The sequence below is a fragment of the Ananas comosus genome, linkage group 22 (genome assembly GCF_001540865.1).
Source record: "Ananas comosus cultivar F153 linkage group 22, ASM154086v1, whole genome shotgun sequence".
Lineage (NCBI taxonomy): Eukaryota > Viridiplantae > Streptophyta > Magnoliopsida > Poales > Bromeliaceae > Ananas > Ananas comosus.
Genome location: NC_033642.1, coordinates 7,623,449 through 7,647,704, shown reverse-complemented (window position 1 = coordinate 7,647,704; position 24,256 = coordinate 7,623,449). Strand labels below are relative to the sequence as shown.

At 36.4% G+C, this 24,256-nt stretch overlaps 1 protein-coding gene and 1 long non-coding RNA gene across 2 annotated transcripts; one reads left to right on the top strand and one right to left on the bottom strand.

The window, feature by feature from the left end:
* LOC109727465 lies at positions 9,183-10,411 on the bottom strand. Its single transcript, XR_002220781.1, has 2 exons — positions 10,203-10,411; positions 9,183-9,387 (listed from the first exon to the last, which is right to left on the bottom strand). It is a non-coding gene; the product is annotated as an uncharacterized LOC109727465 (long non-coding RNA).
* Positions 15,503-23,184, top strand: LOC109727642 (beta-galactosidase 11-like). Its single transcript, XM_020257802.1, has 19 exons — positions 15,503-15,868; positions 16,881-16,976; positions 17,304-17,416; positions 17,536-17,602; positions 17,930-18,022; positions 18,115-18,258; positions 18,420-18,514; positions 18,948-19,053; positions 19,162-19,246; positions 19,369-19,487; positions 19,643-19,810; positions 20,001-20,182; positions 20,421-20,530; positions 20,743-20,852; positions 20,969-21,076; positions 21,190-21,291; positions 21,448-21,593; positions 21,894-22,239; positions 22,688-23,184. The coding sequence occupies exons 1-19, from the start codon at positions 15,686-15,688 to the stop codon at positions 22,826-22,828; spliced, it is 2,514 nt and encodes an 837-aa protein (XP_020113391.1). The 5' UTR covers positions 15,503-15,685; the 3' UTR covers positions 22,829-23,184.

Here is a 24,256-nt window from a genome sequence, read left to right as displayed (position 1 = left end):
CATGTTACTTTTCCACAAGTTCTGTGCAAGTAAGGATACATTTGAAATTCAAGAAAATATAAATCATCTTATGCTATTTTGTTATATTCACAAACTACTTTATATTATGTGACTATTATGTATTTGGATGCGTTATTTGTGGATGCATTACTATTTTTGTGTTTAGAAAAATTTGGTGGTCTTATGTTATTTTTTGAATATTGAATGTAATACAAGATTTTAACTCATTTGTTTGTGTAATTGAGAATTAGCTTATTATTTAATTTGTGTTAATTTATTATGTATGATATATATTACTTATTACATGAAAATACAGAAATCACGTATTATTTAATAAAATGCATTATTTTTAAGTATTATGGTAAAAATATGATAGTACAAATTATTATTTATATTATTTTTATTTGTTCAAAAAGCATAATTTAAATAATATTTATATTTGCAAAATAATATAGAATTACCGGCATTTATTAATACTAAAAACAAGAATAGTATACTTACATTTAGGGGCTGTTTGGTTGTACGCATTTGCAACTGCAGTGCAGTTGCAAATGCGTGCAGCCACAATTCCTTTGTTTGGTTTAGTGTAGTTGAGTTCAACTGCTGCAGTTCCAACTGCACAAGAAGGCCCAAATGCTGCAGTTGGAACTACATCCAAATTGATCGTAGTTCCAACTGCAGCAGTTGGTGAGGGATAGGATCACCCACAAATTAATAATAATAATAATAAATAAATAGCTAAATAAATAAATAATATATGTATATAGGTAAATAAAAATACTTATAAATAAACTCATACTAATAAAATTTTTTAGACAATACAAGCTTTGTGCAAAAAATTAATTTTTTTAAATTTATTTATTTAAAATATAAATATAGTTTTTTTTTTCTAAATTTTTATAGAATGTGATCGTGTATGTTAATTTAATAAGTTTTAATTAATTATAATTATTAAAATTGAAAAAAAAATGAGAGAATCGCTTAAATATTTAAAGTTTGATTTACATATTAAAATTAAATAAATTAAAATTTTAAATGTGTCGATTAATAAGTTGAAGAATTATCGAAAAATATAAAAATATTATATATATCTACTTATTTATTTATAAATAGTAAATTTAAATAATTAATAAATTTATACAATTATTTTATGTTTAGTGAAGGTAACCTCACCACTCTATCTGAAGAGGTGACAAAATTCATAAATACAACTATCAGCTTCATATTACCAAACAGAAGAAATGTAACTGCAGCAGTTGCAACTGCGTAAAACCAAACAGACTAGGTGTAGTTATAACTGCAGCATTTGCAACTGCATGTATTTCCAACTACACTGTTTCTGCAACTACATCCAACCAAACGGCCCCTTATAAATATTGCAAATTAAATAATAATTACGCGGCATGTGCTGGAGATTATTAAATAATACAAGCATTTAATATAATGTCGGTAATAGTTTATCTCATAAACGTATTTATTTAATGTTTATTAATTACTTAACATTAACGACAATCTATTTAAATATCGGTAGAAATTTAACAACACGGAGTAAAAGCGGCATTAAAAGCTTAATGCCGCTAATAGTTTTTTGCGAGCAATTTTCCGACTTTAGACGTAAAACTAAATAACGCTAAATCATAATTTTTTGTAGCTACATATCCACAGGTTAGGGACAGAGTCTGCGGACATAGCTTCAATCCGGGCTGAGCGATCCTTTAAACTTTTTATTTAAATATTTTAAAATACTATAATATTTTAAAAAATTAATAAATTATATTTATTTAATCTAATATTTTGATTAATTTATATTTTAAAAAAATAATTATACAAAAAAATCTAAAAAAACGAATATAGGCGGGAGGGGCCGTGGGGCGGCCCGTCCGGTCATGTGGCCCGCACGTGCGACATAGGAATTCGGGTTAGGGAACCCTGTCATTTTATCTTACCATTACCTTCATTTTCCTTTTTGGCCACAGAAAAAATGAGAAACGCCGTGCCACAGAAAAAATGAGAAACGCTGGAAATCGAAAGCGCATGCGCTCTCTGCATCCGGAAGCTGCGCCGTTCTGGCTGCCACAGGGTTCTGGGCGCTGCGGGCGGTAGGGGTGGCAATCCAGCTCACTGTTCACGCGACCACTCGTGTTCGGCTCGAAATGAGCTCGAAATCGAATCGTTTTTTAGTAAACAAAGCCGAACACGAGCTAAATTTATCGGCTTGTTTAATAAACAGCCAAGCCGACACGACGCTCGGTCAGCTCACTCATGTTCGCCGATAACAGCTCGAATACATAATTTTATATTTATATAATTTATTTAATTTTATTTATATATAAATAAATAATTATATATATAAATATATATTTTATTATTTAATTTTTAGCAAAAAAAAATATAAAGCGAGCCCAATCATAAAAAGACTTATTTATATATAAAGTTTCAACTATTACATCAAAGTCTAATGGATAAAATTTTATAAATTTATTTTTTATATATATTCAATCTAATCTTTTATTATTGTTTGGTTGGTTGGCCGAGCTCGGGTTAGCCGCTGTGTCGCTTCGTTATTAACGAGGCCGAACACAAGCTGAATTTTCGGCTCGATACTTTAACAGCCAGCGCTTGTTTTCGGCTTGTTAAACAATACGAGGCCGAAAGAGCGGGCCGCCAGCGCTGTGCTCGCTCCGTGGTTTCGGCGGTTGTCGTATATTGTTGACGTGTTTGCGGGTTTTGGCGACTGGGGTTTTTGCGGTATGGGTTCTCGTTTCCCACATCAAGACTGATATCACACCCCCTAGCGGCCCAGTAGAGCTCACCGCGCTCATGCGCCCCGCCCCCGCTCCTGCCACTGCCGTCGCCTTCAACCATAGCCCTAAAAATCTCTGCCTCTCCGCCAGCACGGCCCATGCAGTAGCGTTTATTTTCGATTGCCGACAACGTGACGTCGATCGAAAATTCGATAATTTTTTATTTCTTTAATTTGTTTTCATTTTTTAGTTTTTAATTAATTTTATTTATTACTTTTTTATTTTTTATTTTATTTTTTTTATACAGTCCCTTCGGATTAAGATCAATGTGTCATGCAATCATTGCCGTGAGAAATTCGAGAAAATCGCGGTCTTAATTCCTACGAAGTCCACCTGACCGGTAATTGTGGCTGCGGTAAAATGTTCCAAATTTACATGGAAACATTAGTATAGTTTTTTTTTTTCCGTTTTCCCCTCTTAGCAAACTGAATCGATTTAGGCTGGAGAGTGGATTGATGACCCGTCATCGTTTTTTTCATTTTATTTTTCGATTTTTCTGGGTATATGGAGATTTTTTTCATTTCATTTTTCGATCCATTGCTCAATGTTGTGTGATATTTGAGAATTTATTATAGTCACTCCACTGTAAGCAAAAATTGCGCTAGACGAATCAAAAAATATAAAGAATATATAAAAATAATAATACTAAAGTCCGGATATCCACATCCATATCCACAGGCTAAGGACAGGGCATGGCTACCCTTCATTCTGATACCAGTTGATACTCTCATGATTAGGATCCTCACAAAAGTACTCCAATTAGGATCTTGAGCTCTGGTAATGACAGAAACATAGAACAGAGAACAAGAAGGAAGAGAGAGAGAGAAAGAGAAGAGAATCAATTTGTCTATATTCATCAGTAATCAGTTATTACATCTCCTCCCCTTTTATAGCTGGGGCAAGGCACGTATGTAAAATAATAACAATGTGAACATTTGGCAGTTAAGCAGTTATAGTAATGAGCAGTTGAGATGGTCCTTCTTCATCTGAACCCAACGACTTCAAGTGTGATTTTATTCAACGGCCCAATTACCCTGATTAGTCAAGTCCACTAGGCCATTTGACAGTTTAACTCTGGCACCTACTTTGGTGAAGTGTATCAGTGCCCCCCTCTTCAAGGGATCCTTGTCCCCAAGGATCAAATTGAGGATATTGGTGCTGGATATCAAAGAGATACTCCCAGGTGGCATGTTCCCTTGGTTGATTCGACCATTGAATTAAAACTTGTGTAGCAGCTCTCCCACGATGCTTAACAAGACGCCTATCCAATATGGTCATTGGTTTGGCCAGTATTTGCCCACTAGAATTAACAAATGTTGGAATATGAGGCGAGGCTGGGGACGATCCTATCTTTTTCTTAAGTTGGGATACGTGGAAGGTGTTGTGGATTTTGGCAGAGTCGGGTAGCCGAAGCTTATACGCGACAGGTCCCACTACGGCCGTTACTTCAAACGGACCAAAGTACCTTGGAGATAGCTTTTGAGAGGTGTGCTTCCGAAGTGATTGTTGCTTATACGGCTGTAATTTAACATAGACCCAATCCCCTACTTGCAGCTTCCGCTCCGACCTTCCTTTATTTGCCATTTGTCGCATTCTATTTTGAGCCTTAGCTAAATTTTCTTTGATCAGTCGCAATGCAGTCTCTCTAGCAGTCAGTGTTCGATCCACCATGTCTATTGATGACTCGCCGGCTAAATAAGGAACATGCAATGGTGGTACCTGCCCATACACTACCTCATATGGCGTTGTCTTGGTTGAAGAGTGAAAAGATGTATTATACCACCATTCAGCTAGGGGTAACCACTTGGACCACTCCTTAGGTTTGTCCCCTGTCATACATCATAGATAATTCTCAATACATCTATTAACCACCTCGGTTTGGCCGTCGGTTTGCGGATGATATGCTGTAGAAAGGTTAATTTTTACATGAAGCCCTTTGAATAATCCTTGCCAAAAGTGACTAACAAATATAGCATCCCGATCGCTTATGATGCTTTTCGGCAAGCCATGCAATTTGTATATGTTGTCTAAAAACACTTGAGCCACTGAAGGAGCAGTATAAGGGTGAGAGAGTGCCATAAAATGAGCGTACTTACTCAATCGGTCCACTACCACCATGATGACATCCTTTCCATGCGACAATGGCAACCCTTCGATAAAATCCATAGAGACTTCAGTCCAAATTCCCTCAGGTATTGGTAGAGGCTGCAGTAAGCCTGCTGGGGCTGATGTTTCGTACTTATTTTGTTGACAAACTACGCATTCCCTTACAAATATACTAACATCTTTTTTTATCCCTTTCCAGTAAAAATAACTTTTTAACCTCTTTGTTGTTACTGCGGCTCCTGAGTGACCACCTAGTCAACTGGAGTGGAATTTGGTGACGACCTTCATTTTTCTTTCCCGCCACAGAAAAAATGAGAAACGTCGGAAGTGAAAAGCGCCCAGAAATAATATAGAATTACCGGCATATATTAATACTAGAAACAAAAATAGAATACTTACATTTATATAATATTGCAGATTAAATAATAATTAGTGCTCGAGATTATTAAATAATACAAGCATTTAAATAATATCGGTAATAGTTATCTCTATAACGGTATTTATTTAATGTTATTAATTACTTAACATTAACGACAATCTATTTAAATATCAGTAGACGATTTACCAACACGAGTAAAAGCGGCATTAAAAACTTAATGCCGCTAATAATTTTTGCAGCAATTTTTTGACTTTAGGCAACAATAACTGAATGACGCTAAGGGTGTGTTTGGTTCCACGTAAAACTGCGGAAAAAAAATTTTCGGTGGAAAAAAAATTTTCGGTGGAAAAAAGTTTTACGTCGCTTGGTGTTTGGTTTGTAGGAAAAGAAAAATAATTTTCCACGATGGTTGTTTGGTTGAAAGGAAAAAAAAGTATAAATAAAAATTATTATATTTTTTTATTTTATATATTTTATATTATTAATATATAATTATTATCATATTACATATCTATTAGTATTATAATTTATATTTATAAATAAAATATATTTAAAATATATTACGCAATAATTAAATATGCAATATAATATATAATACTATAAAATAAATTATTAAATAGTTATAAATAATATTTATAAATAAAATATTATATAATAATATATTTATATTAAAAATAAAATACCATATAATATAAATATAGTATTAATAATATATAGTAGATATATATATATATATATATATATAATAATATATATATATATAAGATCGGGGAGAGAGAGAGGTCCACCTTGGACCTCTCTCTCTCGTGGTCCACGAGATGGGGTGTCTCTCGTGGACCGCGCCCTTGCTGCACCCCGCCCCGGCAATCCAACGCCGCGACTTTTCGTTTTCCGCTCAAAACAAGGCCGCTTTCCGTCCGATTCGTAAAAAAAATTTTCCCAAAAAAAAAATTTTACATTCAACCAAACATTGAAAATTTACTTTTCCACTGAAAATTTTTTTTTCAGTGTGGTTTTACAGCAAACCAAACGCCCCCTAAATCATAATTTTTTTTGTAGTGAGGCCATGAGAATGGTGCCCTAACCCTGGTAAGTAACAAAGACTCTCTCTTTCTCTCACTATTAAACCTCTCTTTATATATATAGAAGACTTTCTTTATATGAGACTGTTGATGCAAAAAATTGAAATTAACATGTCGACCTAATCCACGTGTGAGACAATAAAGACACATGGTACACCAGGAGTCGGCAATAAGACGCCTGAAGGTTTTAGGCGGGAACGGTTGAGAAGTGGGCATAACTTCCACGATGGAGCATAACTTCCATGAGGAGTGGGCGTAACTTTCACGATCATAGTTACAACCACTCCCCCACTACTTTCAACCGACCAATAATGTGGGCTGAGAAGACATCACTATAAATAATAACATCAAAGCCTGTAATAGAGGTCTTTCTCCATCCTAAACGAGAAGACCACCCTTATTTCCTCTACATTTTTATCGTTTTTCTAGGAGTAGTCTAAATGTAATCTTTTTCTTTTTCCCATTTACTGCTTTCCTAGGAGTAGTTCGCTAAGTAGAACCCTGGAGTCTGTCTGCTCCACGGGCATCACTCCGTTGTAGACTACATTTGCAGAGTCTGTCTGCCCCACAGACATCACTCTGTTGTAAACTATATTTCTGAGTCTGTATGCCCTTCGGGCACACTCTTTTTTATTATTATATAAAGGCATTCGGCTCTTTCAACTGACCAGTCATTGTGTACTTCTTCCATTCGGCTCTTTCAGCCGACCAGTCATTGTGTACTTCTTCCATTCAGCTCTTTCAGCCGACCAATTACTATGTACTTCTTCCATTCGGCATTTCTGCCGACATTGATCCCTGCACAGTTCGTACATTCGGCTCTTCCAACCGAACCAATTTTATAGTGAAGGTTTTCGAACCTGGCTGATTTGATCCCTCATCAGCCAAATCGCTTGATCCAGTCGAAGAGCGCAAACTTCGAGGGTCACTATCCGCAGCCGTTTCTCACCCCGACGCGCTCCCCGAGGAGGATTTTTGACCAGGTCAAGGGTCGGGACGATCGGCACTCAACAAAGACTTAAAAAAAGAACCAAATACATATAGGGGTAGAATTAACGCTGACGCACTCTCAATCGAAGAACCCTTTTATTTTCATTCACATATTCATCATATATCATCTGTCATGGTGGCCACCTAATGGTTAGAACATATATCATCTATCATGGTTGCCACCTAATGGTTAGAAAGAAATAATGTAATTTTTTAGAATATGCGGAGAGATCCTCTCTCTCTCTCTCTCTCTCTCACACACACAGCTGTGTCATTTTTATATATATAACAAAATTTATTGAGCTTTATGAATGAAGCACGCAGGTACTTGTTACCTTTCTCTCAACAAAAATTTTAGTTTCTTTTTGTTGCTTTCGTTCGCAGAACTTATTGTTCTAGAACCCTTCTTCCCAAGTATCTATAAATTAACTTGGGGCCGGAGGCACTAGCATAAAGTGAAGGTGCATACATATATATATTTTTTTGATAATTTGCCAGTTCAAAATTGTGAAAAAACTTTAAAAAATTTGACAGCACATATAGTTCATTTTTAACTTGGATATCTCTAAAATCTAAAGTATAGTTTATTTTTCATGTGATTTTTGTTTTGATTTTTTACTTAGAAAAGAAATTAAAAAAAAGAAAATCTTCAAAGAATTTAGTGCCGAAATATGACTATATATTATTATTTTATATTCATTAAAACTGGGCATAGTATATAACCGACCGACCGTCCTTAGAGCAAGACAAAAGACTTGGTGGTTGGTACTCGATGTCGTAAGTTCTATCTATCTATCTCTCTAAAAAAAAAAAAAAAACTAGGCATAGTATAGAGATCATTTTAGAAATCCGAGGATTTCAGAATCCACAAGCTTAATTAAGCTTAATAAGTGGAGAGACCCAATATCATATTATAAGGCTTGGATTAAGTCGAAAGACAGAAATCTCTTTCACATTATATACAGTTCCGAATTTTATTATGTATTCACTAGTAAATTTATATTCTTAACTGTCACTTCATGTGCCAGTGAAGATACTCGCGCGTTATGGCGAATCGATTCCGTGGAAATAAATAAAGTTAAAAAAAAAAAAACAGTAACTACTACCATAAAGGTATAAGAATAAAAATATAAAAATAATAAAAAATAAGGAAAAAATTATAATAATAATAAATTATATTTATAGTAGTAGTAAAAGTTGAGAATTAAAATGTCATATATTTCGTAGTTCGAGTTTGAAATAGCAACTCATTAAAATTTGAGAACTAAAGCTTCACATGTCTAATTTCATTTAAGAAAAAAAAATATTAAATTATTTAATAAATTTTAGAATGTCTAATTATTAAAAATTAAAAGTTGATTAATCCTACTTTCAATATTTTAAAATATTTTAAATATGAAATTGATTGCTCATCAGACTATAAATATGATATTTAAATTTGATATAAAATCAAGGCAAAAATGTACAGAACTTTCTAAACTACAAACTATTGTGAATCAGTTATCCAATCTTTCAAAATTTTATTTTTACTATCTAACATTTTTATATATTAGATTTGAGTTAATTTATAATACTTTTACTTCAAAATTTTAAATTAATTAGTGCTTCTAAGTGATCAATATTTGTCACGTCCCGCGGTCGCCAATTTGGTCGATCTGGGCCCGCGCACAGACGCCGAACGAACAGCACCTCCACTGTTCGCCCAAGGCTCAACAACAACGGATACATGTATAAAGAAATTAAACAATTCCCAGGATCACATTTCAATATACATGGCTTGCACGATGGCAAGCAACAAACACAAGTGATAGTAAAGCTAGCTAAACATGAAATCCACTGTAATTTAAAACTTTACATAACTGAAACATTTAGTTACTACATGCTTTATATACAATCATTTACATGTCTCTGTACATCGAAATAGATAATACATGAACCCAAATGGTATACCACTAGTACTCGGGTGTCCACTAGCTAGGCTGCTGGCTCTTGCCTCGATCCTCGGCCACAATACTCGCACTGGAACCTGTATGGTTAGTGGTGTGAGAACTACAAGAAAGTTCCCAGTGGGTTCGGCCGCCGACCTCGCCGACTCACCCACTAGGTCTACTCAGGCATATGTAGGCAAGAAAAGTAAACAGATAGTAACCAACTATAACATGTAACTACTACAATGCCTGCACAAAGCTGAAAGGAGTAACAGATATGAAAACTGTAAATATGCATGCATGCTTTTCATTAACTTTACCCAATCTTTTGGTTAACCCTCTGGTTAACAGCTGGACAAGTACGTTAGTCCTGGGGCAAGTACGTTAGCCCATAAATTGACCCAATTCAGTGGTTAACCCTTTGGTTAACAATAACTCACCAACGAAATCCCTCACGGGCCCTAAGCTGCCTCCCGATGGGACCGTCTGTCGGACAAGTACGTTAGTCCTGGGGCAAGTACGTTAGCCCAACAAGTGACTACTCCGGAGCTCACTGCCTGGGGGGAGCGACCACCACCAAGCTAAGAAAACAGACTATGTGAGTAAGATCTGATCCCCCTTTAGAGGATTCAACTGACAATAATGTCACAATTTAACTCTAACTAGTTCTTTATACTAGTTTCATAATTACATTTCTTGATGCTAACCAAATCTCTAGTCATGATGTCACCAAGTTTACTATTGTCTTGGTCCATGCATTCATAGGGTTCTATGTCCACATTCTAAGTTCACATATTCAAATATCACTTTCACAATGCCACTACCCTATAATGCATGACTACAAAGTAAATATACTCAACGAATATTCATAGACATAAAAGGTGATTCAAAGACTTCGGATAGCACCACCCACCTTTCTTTGATGCCGGAATGGGAGAAATGCGCTTCTAGCGCTTTCCCGAGAATCGCGACCCGCGCTCGCGACTTTCGACGCCGAAAATCTTCTTTTGGCGATATCTTCGCGTAGGAGCGTCGGATTGCCGAACCGACTTCGCCAGCGCGTTTCTTTTATCCCCAATTAGGTTTACACGCGGTCAATTTCACTTTAGGGCTTCTATCCTCTTTTCTTCTTCTTCTTCTTCTCTTTCTCCTTCTCTCTCTCTCTCTCTCTACGTATGCTGCAAGAAGAGGTGGCAGGGGATAAGGATGGCCCTGGCTGCAGGTTAGTGGAATTCCACTAAGTCATGTGCTAATTACCAAAATGCCCCTCGACTTATACTCCGTTTAGTCGCACGGATTAAATACCTTTCGTAGGCTCTTCCGAAAGTCCGATTGAGCTCAAATTTGGCAGGAATGTTCGTTTTTACTTAACAAGTCCACTGAAATTTTAACATTTCAGTTTCGACCCCGTTTGGTTACTGCGAACTGTCCCGAACTGTAATCTTCATCAGATAACTTTCGGATGCTATTTCTCTCTCTACAGGTGTCAGAAAAATCTGAAACTTCAAAACTAGCCTTATAATAATGTTCCTGACATCTCTGCCAATTTTCGTAATTTTCTGACACTGTACATTTTCTGCTAATTTTCTTAGTCCCGTTCCTTACAGAAAATTCTAAATTTTTCGTTTTCGCTCCGATTTCACCCAAACACTTCTAAAATACACCAAGGGACCTTCCCAAGCTACCAATTTAATTTGGAAGCAATTTCTTTTCATTTCGACATTATTTGAGCCGAATTAGAAATAGAATCGGCTCCAAATCCATTACATGACCTTTTTGCACTACCACTTCGCCCTGAGCTCTTCAAAGCCCTTTGATAACACACCCTTGGCTTTTCCAAGACTTCCCAACTGATTCGGAGATGGCACAATTTATCTTTACGCCTTACTTTCATTTCTTTTAATCAAAGTTAGCGTCGGAAATCCGAAATTCTCTTTATATTTTGTTTCGCGCTCAATTTGCGCCGAAACACTTATTTATCTCCGAAATTCATTCCAACGCATCACAAATCACTCGAGGATGATGTCCAACAAGCTCAATCCTCACTTTGACCCTCTAGGTCAAAGTTGACATCGCGACTCCAAGTTTCCATATGTTACATTTGGAGTTCAAAGCTTTCCTTCAAAAGCCTTGCCTAGCTTGCTCTTCACCTTGGAGAGCTTCTTCTCCAAGCTTGCTCCTCCAAATCCCCTCTTGATCCAAGCCCTAGAGAGAGGGAGAGAGAAGAGAAGGATTTTAGAGAGAGGGGGGAAAGGTTTTGGTGTAGGAGTGAGAGCAAATGAGCTCTCACACTTGCCCTAGCCCATATAACCCTTCACATGTCATATTTGTATTTAAACCCCTCAACTTTTCACCTTTGCAACCAGCCCTCACTGGGCAACTTCGGGCTCGGGGACCGGTCTTTCCCTTCAGGGACCAGTTCCCGAGAGCTATCCTGCACTCTGCGCAACAGGGGACCGGTCTCCCCTCGACGCAACCGGTCTCCCGGGACCGGTCTCCCGCCGAAGAACCGGTTCCCAAGAGCTCAATTTCCAGGACTTAGCCGATTTTTCACTCTGCTCGGCTGATCAACGTTCGGGAACCGGTCTCTCATCCAAGGGACCGGTCCCCGAGAGTAAAAATTCTGGAATTTCACCAGAATTGCAGTTTCACTCTCTTGGGTCCCTTTATACCCTATATATAGGCTCCAATGCACTTTAGCCTATGGTAACTCATTCGTTTCCGCGTTCCGCACATTTCGACGGAACTCGACACGACTTACGGGAAATCGCTATGTTACAAGATATATATTGTAATTAACCTCTTATTCTCTGTTTTCCACAGGCCCTCACTCTTTTCAAAGTCAAATTGTAGATTGAAGCTACTTTCTCTTCTGCATCTTCTTCAAGGTTTGTATTTTTTTTATCAAATTTTAGTCGGGTGTTAATTTTAGTGATCACTACCTGCTTATGTGTTGTTGAAATATTGTGTGAGAAAATGTAATTATGAGTTACATTTTTTATTTTGATGTTGAACAATGTAATTCTTTCTGTTTTCTGCTTTTTTTTCCAAAATGTTTAGTCATTTTGTTATAGCTAATGTTTTAAACATTGAAATGTTAGGTCCTATGTGTTGGCAAGTTTCGTGGGTCGAGTCGGAGTCTTGAAGAAGTCCGGAGCGGAGGATTGAAGATCGAAGAATTCCAAGACTTCGAAGAATCGGAAAGGACGCAAAACACGCAAAACTTGAATCACGATGCGTAGGTAAGTTTTAAATCTTGTTTATGGTGATTCATACTTATTTATAGATCTTAGAATCATATTTTCAAGTTGTAATTGATTAGAAAGTTTCTAAGAGCTTGTAAAACCNAGATATAAATAGATATAGATTTTTATATTATCATAAGGGCGTTCGTAGCCATGTGACATTAAGTAAATTTACAATATGTCACAATTTCTCTTTGAAGCTTTCCTAAAACCTATTTACTAATTGTTTTATAACTAAGGAATTTAGGGCTTAATGAGATTGACAAAAGCAAAAGTGTTGGATGCTAAACTTTAAATGAGAGAATTTGATTTTTTATTTTGAATTTTTTGAAAGGCTTGACTTTCACCATTTAGTAGTATAATAATTCATTTAGTGGTAATTTATTTTATTTCGAAAAAATAACTTAAAAGGTCGAATGTCATATGGCATTTCTTGTGCACTAGATATTTAGTCGCACTTCTTATCTCCCAAATATTACTAAACAAAATGTTCATACATCTAAATAAACCTAAGCAACTCTTCATTTAAGTCATCAAACTTTAATTTGTTTCGGTATGAGTTATCGAAGTTTGGCAAATAAAATAACTGCGGTAAAGAAGATTATTTCCAACTTATATAAGAATCATCATAATAAAGGTTTTCTCCAAAAGACATGTTTGTTTCACTGAAAGTGAATGAGGCCAAAATTGTTTTCAATTGTAAATCTTCACTTTGTATACGTGGTTTGTGTAGGATCATTAGCGCTAAATATTTATTCAAAAAACCCGATCAATTAAAAAGTTTTGTGTAGGATCATTAATGCTAACCATTTATTCAAAAATCTCGATCAATTTTAAAAAAAAATACAACAAATTTATTTAATGCTGCAAACGTAATATTCATGGGTTTTGATTATCACTCAGTCCGCGGAATCGCAGGTCTACAAATATAACTCAACCAACTCGACCTCCCGCCATGTCGAACGGGACTAGACTTAATCTAGTCTTCTGCCATATGGAAAAATACTGGTCCCTTAAGCCAAGAGTTTACTGTAAATTAAATTTATCAGGAACTCATTTTTCCAAAACATTGCTGTAGTGTTTGGCCTGCAGGCTGCATGGTGTTGATGTTAATTACTGGGGAAAAAAATATAGAAAAAATAGTAAGAAATTTAACCACTATAACCCCACCCACCCCTCTGGTTATGTGCTAGTGTAAAAATTTTTAATAAAACAAATAAAAAATTAATTTAACTATACTTTTAAAGCCATTGACTTCTTATCAAGCAAATGACTACAGGAAAAAAAAAAAATTATCAAAGGGGGCGCTTTGTTTGGCATAAAACGAACCACAAAATTATTTTCGGTATGAAAAATACTTTTCTATTTTTTTGGTTCGACACAAAAATATTTTTTTCGTAAAATTTTTTTTATAGATTTGGAGAAAAATTGAAGTTTTCGTTTTCCATTATTTTTACGAAGAATAAAAACTCAAGTTGAATAAACCGACCATCCCTAACGCAAGTGGCAAAAGGGCTTGGTGGTTGGTACCCGGGACCCAAGTTCAAATCCTAGTTGATTCACATTTCCAACTAAGTTTATTTTTAAATAAAATAAACGAAATGAGTAGCATGCTACCTTTCTCTCAAAGAAAACTCAAGCTGAATAAAAATTTTTCTATTCTATTTTCTCCACCAAACGAAACAAATGTAAACTTATTTTTCTTTCGGCCAAACAAATATTGATGATAAACCATTTCTTTTTTATACAAACCAAATATTACAAAATATAAAAAAAAATTTCTACGAAGAATTATTTTTCACGACTTTATGTGGAACCAAACAGATCCTAAACTTCAGTGTAAAGTGAAGATTATTTTCAACCTAAAAATCAGTGTCCCGACAAACAAACAAACAAACAGGCCTTTTAGGCCCAATGGGCTTCACATCTCACTCTCCTCCCTTGTTTACTAACTTAGGGGCTGTTTGGTTGCACGCATTTGCAAATGCGTGCAGCCGCCTTAATTCCTTTGTTTGGTTTAGTATAGTTGAATTCAACTGCTGCAATTCTAACTACACAAGAAGGTCCAAATGCTGCAGTTGGAACTACATCCAAATTGGCCGTAGTTCCAACTGCAGCAGTTGGTGAGAGATAGAATCATCCACAAATTAACAATAATAAATAAATAAATAAATAGCTAAATAAATAAATAATATATGTATATAGGTAAATAAAAATACTTGCAAATAAATTCATACTAATAAAATTTTTTAGACAATACAAGCTTTGTGCAAAAAATTAAATTTTTTAAATTTATTTTATTTAAAATATAAATATAGTTTTTTAAAAAAATTTTTATAGAATGTGATCGTGTATGTTAATTTAATAAGTTTTAATTAATTATAATTATTAAATTTGATAAAAAAAAATGAGAGAATCGTTTAAATTTTAAAGTTTGATTTACATATTAAAATTAAATAAATTAAAAATTTTAAATGTGTCGATTAATAAGTTGAAAAATATTATATATATCTACTTATTTATTTATAAATAGTAAATTTAAATGATTAATAAACTTATACAATTATTTTATATTTAGTGAAGGTAATCTCACCACTCTCTCTGAAAATGTGATAAAATTCACAAATACAACTATCAGCTTCATATTACCAAACAAAATAAATATAACTGCAGCAATTGCAACTGCGTAAAACCAAACAAACTAAGTATAGTTACAACTACAATATTTACAACTGCATGTATTTTCAACTACACTGTTTCTGCAACTACATCCAACCAAACAGCCCCTTAGCATCCACCTCCCCCTCCCCTATAAATCGCGGAGCCATTCGAAAAGGCCACGTCACCCTTCTTCTTCGGAGCTTCTTCCCCATCTCTCTCTCCTCCCATGGCGATGGCCATTCCCCTCCTGAAACCCCGCTCCTCCACTCGCCCCTCCCCCTTAGACCGGGTCCTCCACCCCCACCCCTCCTCTTCAAAGTGGCCACCGCCCCTTCCCCCCTGCCTCGCCCCTCTCCCCCCAAAGGAGAAGCGCGAGCGCAGTCCCATTCCCATCACCCCCAAACCCTAATTCCGAACGAGCACGGGATCGAGGTGTTACCCACTTTCCTCCCCCGTCCCTCCGAACACGAGAGGATAGAGGTCTACGGCAATGGCGAAGGTATCGCCCGAGACGTCGCTGCGGCTCCTCGCCGTGCTCCTCCTCGTCGCCGTCTCCGCGGCGAAGAAGAAGGCCGCCGTCGGCGTCACGTACGACGGCCGCTCCCTCATGATCAACGGCAGGAGGGAGCTGCTCTTCTCCGGCTCCATCCACTACCCGCGTAGCACACCTGAGGTTTTATTCCTTCTGTTTTTTTTTCTATTTATTTATTTCAGGTGAAAAATGCAAAAAAGTTCATCCGAATTTGTCCAACGATGAATTTTGATGATAACAAATAAATTTTAGATTTACCCTATCACTTAGTAATTTCAGATTTTAGTTGGATTTGAAATGACTCAGGTTCTGGTATTATAACACTTGTCGGATCGTTGCGCTTTTGGGATTAATGGTCAGTGCCAAAGATCCGACATGTATATTTCATACAAGTCTCGCAATTATAAATTTATTAAAGTATGTAATTAATTATCTTAAACTGAAGTCAAAGACGCTGTTTACTGACTCAAGTCAGACACATTGAAAGGTTGGATAGTAAAGTTAAAATTTTGAAAGTTTAGACAACCAATTCAAAATGGTCCATAATTCAGATAAGTTTTTACCTTTGTTTTATTTTATTTATTTATTGGGGTTTAGTTGCACAACTAATTCAATTTGTATTTTGATCAAGTTTCTGCCATCATAAAGTCCGTTAAATTGGACAGATACTGCCGTGTGGAAAATGTTGTTTGTTACCGATACGCCCGACTTTTCTCCAAAAGTTTTTGGCATAGAACAAAACGGTGTTTATAATATTTATATTCAAACGACTGGGTTCGAGAATCTTTTATAGGCATGAAATTAGAGGCCGGATAGGGTTCAAACTCCGTACCTCCTGTTCTGATATCATGTAAAAGGAGAAAAGAAAAAATGGAAGAACCGTTGTTTTTCCAAAGCTTAAGCTGCTGAGGACTGTGCTTTTCGTGTTTATATTCAACGGTGATGGTTTTCGTTATTTTTGACGGCAGGGACTTAACTAAAATAAAAATAAGGTGTTAAGGATATGTGAAAAACAGAAACTACGGAAAGGTTGTGTCCAATTGCGCAATCAACCTTCTTTTTGCATGCATCAGATGTGTTTGACATAATGTTTGAGCGGGGGAAGTAGATGGTTAACTAATGGGGAGTGGTGGTTTCGTTTGTTTGGAATCAGATGTGGCCGGACCTCATCCAGAAGTCAAAGCATGGTGGACTGAACGTGATTCAGACCTACGTGTTCTGGAACGTCCATGAGCCTGCTCAGGGCCAGGTAGGTCGTTTAGATGGCTAACAGCTTGTTTGTTTCGCACCAGAGCTTATGTAGAAGTGCTTCTTGAGTAGAGTTCTTCAAACAAGTCCTAACAAACTTTTAATCAATTTTCCCCCTACTTGGTACTGGACCTAGAAGCAAAAGATTCAAGTTGTTGCTTCTCATTTGGGGAAGCTCATTTTGGCTCTGAAGCTTTTGGTTGAAATATGGCCAGTTTCTACTTCTCAAGCAGATAAGCTGTTCTAGAAGCTTAGGCCAAACAAGCACAAAAATTATACATTAAATACATGTAATAAAGTATTATGCTGGTCGTAATTGTAAGTGCAGTACAACTTCGAAGGAAGGTATGACTTGGTGAAATTCATCAAGTTGATCCAGCAGCACGGCATGTATGCCACCCTCAGGATCGGCCCCTTCATCCAGGCTGAATGGAATCATGGGTTGGTTTCAGTTGGCTTTCTCTATAAGTTTATACTTTTAATCTCCTAGAGATTTGGTTTTTTTCTTTTTAATTAAATTAGTATTTTGTTGTGTTAATGTGTTTCATGGTGGATTTCAGAGGATTGCCATACTGGCTCAGGGAAGTCAAAGACATCACCTTCCGGACTAACAATGAGCCTTTCAAGGTAACACCGGTGATTTCAGATTCAACATTGTCTTGCATAGTAATAAACGTGAATTATCTTACTATAGTGTTGTTGAAGACATATAGGTGCACTGTTATGTTACTTTTTTTTTTTTTTTAAGAGGACCTTCTTCAAATTCTATAAATGTCAATTGATTGTATATTTCATTATAGTTATATATAATATACTTAGATGTCTCTTTTCCTATCCAATTCCCTCTAGTTCCATATTCGTAGTTGTGATCAGATCCTTTCTTTTCTTTTACTAGATCAATTTGGTAGAACATCATCTGATTCATTGTCTTAATGTTTTTATCTTTTATCGCAGTACCATATGCAGAGGTTTGTGGAAAAGATAGTGCAGCTTATGAAGGATGAGAAGTTATTCGCTTCTCAAGGAGGCCCCATCATTCTATCACAGGTTCATTTTGAGACAATTTGGTTATTGCATTTAGTCACTTTTTTGCTTTCTTGACTATAATCAGCTATTAATGGTGGATTTGACTTCAACAGATTGAGAATGAATACAATAACATTGGAAATTACTTTAAACTAGAAGGAAAAAAATATATCGAATGGGCCGGCGAGATGGCTAATCAGACAAATACTGGAGTCCCGTGGGTGATGTGCAAGCAGAACAATGCTCCTCAGACAGTGGTGGGTGTTCTTGTTGAATCCTTTTAACCAACAAAAATATTGCTAGCTAGGGAATGCTGAAACGATGTTTTGAGCCCATGAATGTAATTGTTGGAACACGATTGATGTTATATTTCTAGAAGACATGTCTTGATGGAGGACTCCAATTCTTGATCTTTCAGATTAATGCATGCAATGGAAGGAATTGTGGAGATAACTTCGCTGGCCCGAACCATCCAACCAAGCCTGTCCTGTGGACCGAGAATTGGACTGCTCAGTAAGTACATGATGTTTCTCACCCAAAGACGAAAAAGATATGTAGCTAGAGCACGGAGGAACCACATGCTTATTAACTATAAGTATCTACTTTGTCATCGCTATTGATGTTGGGGTTCATAACTAGTACCCCTTCATTTTCAAAAAGAGAGAAGTAAATTTTGCTTATGGAAGTGGGCATTAGTACTACATGCAACTATGCTGTTTCCTGTTTTTTTTAGATTTTAACTTCTTAATTTGGAGGAAATGTAAGTTGTCTAGTATAATGTTTTACAGATATAGGCCTTCGAACAATCTGACTATGGTACCTAAGTTCCAATATTTACCGAAATTCCAATAATTCGTATCATTTACTTGCATATATGTGTTTCTTTGATTCTAATAGTAGATTTTTTTCTTTTGGTTTAAAAGAAACAAAATTTTGTTGGTTTCAGGTATAGAGTATTTGGTGATCCACCATCCCAAAGATCAGCTGAGGATCTTGCATTCTCTGTTGCACGCTTTTTCTCAAAGAATGGCACTCTAGCAAACTATTACATGGTAATCGGTTGTCCTTCCTGTAACATAACACACTATTTAAAGATTGAAGGAGAGGACAAGGGAGTTTTCGCCATCATAACTTACTAATATTTAACATTCTGCATTTAGTATCATGGAGGAACCAACTTTGGGAGGACAGGTGCTGCTTTCGTCATGCCTAGATACTACGATGAAGCCCCTCTTGACGAATTTGGTAAGGAGCTGATAAGCACGATCCTCAAAATTTGTTATCATATCCATTCTATAAAAAAAATTATATGTACATAAAAACTTATGGAATTTTGTACTTCCATCTGATGGCTTCTGCTTGTTTAGGTTTATATAAGGAACCCAAATGGGGTCATCTGCGCGACTTGCATCATGCCTTGAGATTGTGCAGAAAAGGTTTGCTTTGGGGATCATACTCTGTCCAACACGTGGGTAATGGCTTTGATGTAAGAATTTGCAAATATCCTTATCAGTTAAAATTTTTCTTTTTTTGTCATGGAAGATTTTTTTTTTCTAGTGATAATTGATAAATAAAAAAAGGATGGTATGCTAAGTTGCATTTATTGCTGTTTTATTTTGTTTTCCTTTTCGATGTTTTCAGATTAGGCTTTATGAGAAGCCCGAAAGCAACGTATGTGTTGCTTTCCTCCATAACAATAATACCAGAATTGACGGGACAGTGAAATTCAGAGGTGTTGAATACTTCCTGCCTCGTCATTCCATCAGCATCCTCCCAGATTGTAGGACTGTGGTCTTCAACACCCAGAGGGTAAAATAATCCATATCTGATTTTCATCTTTTATGCATAAGTATACAGAAGAAGTATTCACTTTAATCATTCATTAATATGGTAATAGCAAATTGTTGAAAACTAGAATTTGGAAGATGGTCCATTTATAGCTTGAAAAAGATTTTAAAGATGTTCTTGTAAGTAATAACTTTTTATGAATTTGAAACAGGTGAATGCTCAACATAACTCGAGGACGTTCCATGTAGCAAAGCAGAGTCAACAGAACAACAAATGGCAAATGTACCAAGAAGCTGTACCCAAGTTCCGTCAAACTTCGGTCATATCAAGAACACCCTTGGAACTATTTGAGATGACCAAGGACACTACAGATTATTTGTGGTACACCACAAGGTATGCTAACTTTTAGCTGTTACCGTTGGAATTCGTCCATTGAAAGGAGATCATTATCAAATTTGCTAACTGAAGATCTTATTCAAATTTGTCATCCTCTAACACCACTATATCCTAGATTAGGTATCTTATAGTCTAAGCTTGATGTATACGGTTCGAAAACTATGAATGTCTTTATTCTCTTATACATCTAAGCATGCTGTGTTTCCCTGTGTTTTCGGTTTTCACGTAAATGCAGCTTCAGCCTAGAGGATGAGGATTTACCAATGAGACGTGATATCCGGCCAGTGATTCAAATCGCAGGCCCCGGCCACATGGCACATGCCTTTGTCAATGGCATTTACGTAGGTAATCTTTCGCCTCCCATCGACTTGTAATTTATCGATACTAACCAATTACAATAGTTTAGTTTTTATGGTTAACAAATCACTTGCAAAATAAACCCAAAATCTATATTTCGCCAATTGACCGTTCTACTTTTCCCCGTTCTACGTTTCCACCTTTTGGAGCATAGCCATGTTAACAAATATTTGCGTTCTCACACATACTACACTTTTCAGGATCGGGTCACGGAGTCAAATTGGAGAAAAGTTTCATTTTCCAGAAGCCCATGGATCTGAAAGCAGGAATTAATCACGTTGCCATTTTGGCCTTGACAATTGGAATGCCGGTAACAATCTAGGACAATCGCATATCAACCTTTTTTTTATGAACTGGAGCTGCTCTTTCTATTCATCCTCTAAAAAAAAAATAAAAAGGTTAATTTCTTCATGGTCTTCAATTTAGGATAGCGGAGCTCTCTTAGAGAAAAGGATCGCTGGTGTTCATAAAGTTGTGATTCAAGGTCTCAACACTGGAACTCTGGATTTGTCGGTAAATGGCTGGGGCCATAGGGTATGTACTCTTTTAAATTTCAAACCTTCTCTTGGCTATTCTGATAGTTAACTATCGCTAAACTATGCTTTTATGAATTAATTAGCTGCTAACTTTTACTTGCTATGCCACAGGTTGGATTGTCTGGAGAGAAGTCAGGAATCCATAATGAGGAAGGATCTAGCCGTGTTCAGTGGACAGACGCTACGAGCGGAACACCTATTACCTGGTACAAGGTAATATAGCAAACCGATCGTGTTGATGTAACTAAATCCAAAAGGAGATGGCGAATAGTAATGAGCATGATTCTAAATACAGCTTTGTAAAATAACAAAGATCATTATTTTTAAATGCATCGAATTTGATACAACATTTTGGGCTTAATTTCTCAGAGATACTTTGATGCTCCTAATGGAAATGACCCAGTTGCCCTAGATTTGAGCAGCATGGGGAAAGGGCTAGTATGGGTCAACGGCGAGTGCATTGGACGATATTGGACTTCGTACCATTCTCCACTAGGACAACCTTCTCAGTCAGTGTAAGGGATTCCCAAATGCCTTTTTGGCCCATTCCATAACAGCTTTACTATTCTAGAACAAGCTTCCAGAAAACTAGGTGCTTCTCTAGCCAAAGAGTTTGGAGCCTTCTCCGTGGCAGCGAGAGCTAAAATGAGCGTCTAGGTCCCTAATGAAGAAGCCTTGATTTAAAGCTTCTGTTTCTGCTGTAGCAAGAATCTGCCAAAGATATATAAAGAGGGCCAAAAAAAAGAGAGAAAAAGCTGCTAGATCTTTGTCTAAACAGCTCTACTCAAACAACACTACTTCTTTCTTTTTTTCAGCTACCACATTCCCCGCGCCTTCTTGAAGCCGAAGAATAACTTCTTGGTGGTATTCGAGGAGGAAGGGGGGAAGCCAGAGGAGATATTGGTCATGACAGTGAAGAGGGACAACATCTGCACCTTTGTCTCTGAGTTCCACCCAGCGCATATTAAGTCGTGGGTGAGGACAGACAACCAGATCAAGGCTGTGGCCGAAGAAGTGAAGCCGAAAGCTACCCTTAAATGCTCTGACAAGAAGGTGATCAATAAGATTGTCTTCGCAAGCTTCGGGAACCCGATGGGCATTTGCGGTAATTTCACCGCAGGGACTTGCCACTCTCCACAGGCCAAGATCCTTGTTGAGAAGGTAATCACTGCTTTAGTTCTCTTTTGGAGCTTTTACACATGCACTCATGAAAGATCATGTGCTTATCCACATTACCCCTGCAAAATCACAATTTCATGCATAGGCCCCTCGAAACAGCACTTTCTTACTGAAGTACCGTTTTTCTCATGTTGATGAGCCGTCCGGTACCCCCGGGCTAGTTACTTCTATATCGTAGTTAGTTTTCAAGGAGGGGCATTTTTTTGCGTATAAATTGTTTCAAGGAAATATAAGTTTGCAAAGTATATAGTAAATTTTGGGATAAACACATTGCATATAAATATCTCTTCTTTTGAGCTGTCTGTGGTTTCCGTTATAGATCAAAAAATTTAATTGGCAATGCAGTTGACTTGCGCTTTTGCATTTACACGATGTTTGGCTTTTTCTCAAAAATGTGATCTCATTTTGTTCTGCTTTATCGATTCCGCAGCTATGCTTGGGGAAGAGGTCATGCAATCTACCGGTGTCACACAAGGCCTACGGCACGGACGACAGTTGCCCTGGAACCACCAGCACTCTTGCGGTCCAAGCTAAATGCTCGCGGAGGAACGCAAAGAAGTCGATGGAATAAAATCGCGGTCATTAAACTGGTCCTCTTTTTTTTTCGAGGACTCATTAATAAAATGTAATCACTCCCTTTTTTTGGATAATTAAAGATGATTGTATTCGGTCTCGATCCTAAGGATTAAACTTTGCTTGCAATAGATTAATGGGTCTATTACTCCATCAAAATTTTCCCCTTTCTCTTAAGGGAATTGTCATAATGTGATCGATATCGCCGGCCTCTATTGCCTTCCCTGAGCTTTATTACCTATTTAGATCTCTTCCTGTGAGCGGTGTTTCGAATAAGCAATTGAGCTCAGACTCTTAGAAATGTAACTGGATATGATGCCTTTTTCCCAAGAATGATAATAATCGTTTTGGATCTGTTTGGATGCAAAAATCTCTCAGCTATTATCTTGTTCGATTGACGGCCAATTGGATGTGAAATGAGGCGGCTTCTAATAGTGTTTTCTGGGGAATGGAGATTCTTTATTATTATTGTGATTATTATTTTTTGTTTTTGTAAGTTTGTGTGTGTGAATTTGCAATTGCATGTGTGGTTGATGTTCTAGTTACTGTAAATTATTAACAATTTCTATCTCTTATAGGATAATGTGTATTTCAATCAGGCTAAATTGCAGATTACCTCTTTAATTGTATTAGATCACCATCTCAACCTTTACCTGATTTTTTTTAAAAAAAATTTTGGTCTTCAATCTTTTCTATGTTTTGCAATCAAATTTTTGATCTTTGGAATTAATTGCACCATCAGACCCTAATCTTTATTTTATTTTTCTCACTGGCATAGCACCAAGCTATTTTAAAAATTTTAAAAAATTGGTGTCATGTTTGACAGTTTGATTGGCGTATGGGACCATAATATTGATCTATATGAGAAAGCAAGGCAATGTTAAAAAAAAAAAAAAATGATACTTGATATTAAAAAAAAAAAACAAAGAAAAGATTTAGAAACCAATGGTGTAATTAAGCGGTGAACCATTCACGACAGCTGTCGACCGACCTTAGTGCAGTACGCTATAGTGTTAACCGGGCATTTTCATAAAATGACCGCCAAAGTTTTAAAATTAAAAAAATAATTCTGTCAAAATTTTATTTGAAAAAATAACTCTCTTTTCGTCACATAGACATCACGTTAGATTTTTACTATGAATGCGGTGAATTATTCATCGCCTTCACATATATATAATGAAGGCGGTAAATGATTCATCGCCTTTAGTATAAATATCTCAAATTTATCAAAATTTGTCTAAGTTCTAAAGTTAAATACAGATAAGACGATAAATCATCCACTGCTTTTATAGCAAAAATTCAACGTGGCGAAAGAAGGATTAATTTTTTAAATAAAATTTTGATAGAGTTATTTTGTTAATTTAAAATTTTTGAATGGTCATTTTATTAAAAAGCCGGTTGCGGTCGTATCCCAGATTTCAAATTT

Bases quoted from the DNA above. Each gene is read 5' to 3' on its own strand.
- LOC109727642 (XM_020257802.1), top strand. From the start codon at position 15,686: ATGGCGAAGGTATCGCCCGAGACGTCGCTGCGGCTCCTCGCCGTGCTC. The intron at 19,054-19,161 runs GTAATCGGTTGT...TTCTGCATTTAG, and splicing joins CTCTAGCAAACTATTACATG to TATCATGGAGGAACCAACTT. The intron at 20,531-20,742 runs GTAATCTTTCGC...TACACTTTTCAG, and splicing joins TGTCAATGGCATTTACGTAG to GATCGGGTCACGGAGTCAAA.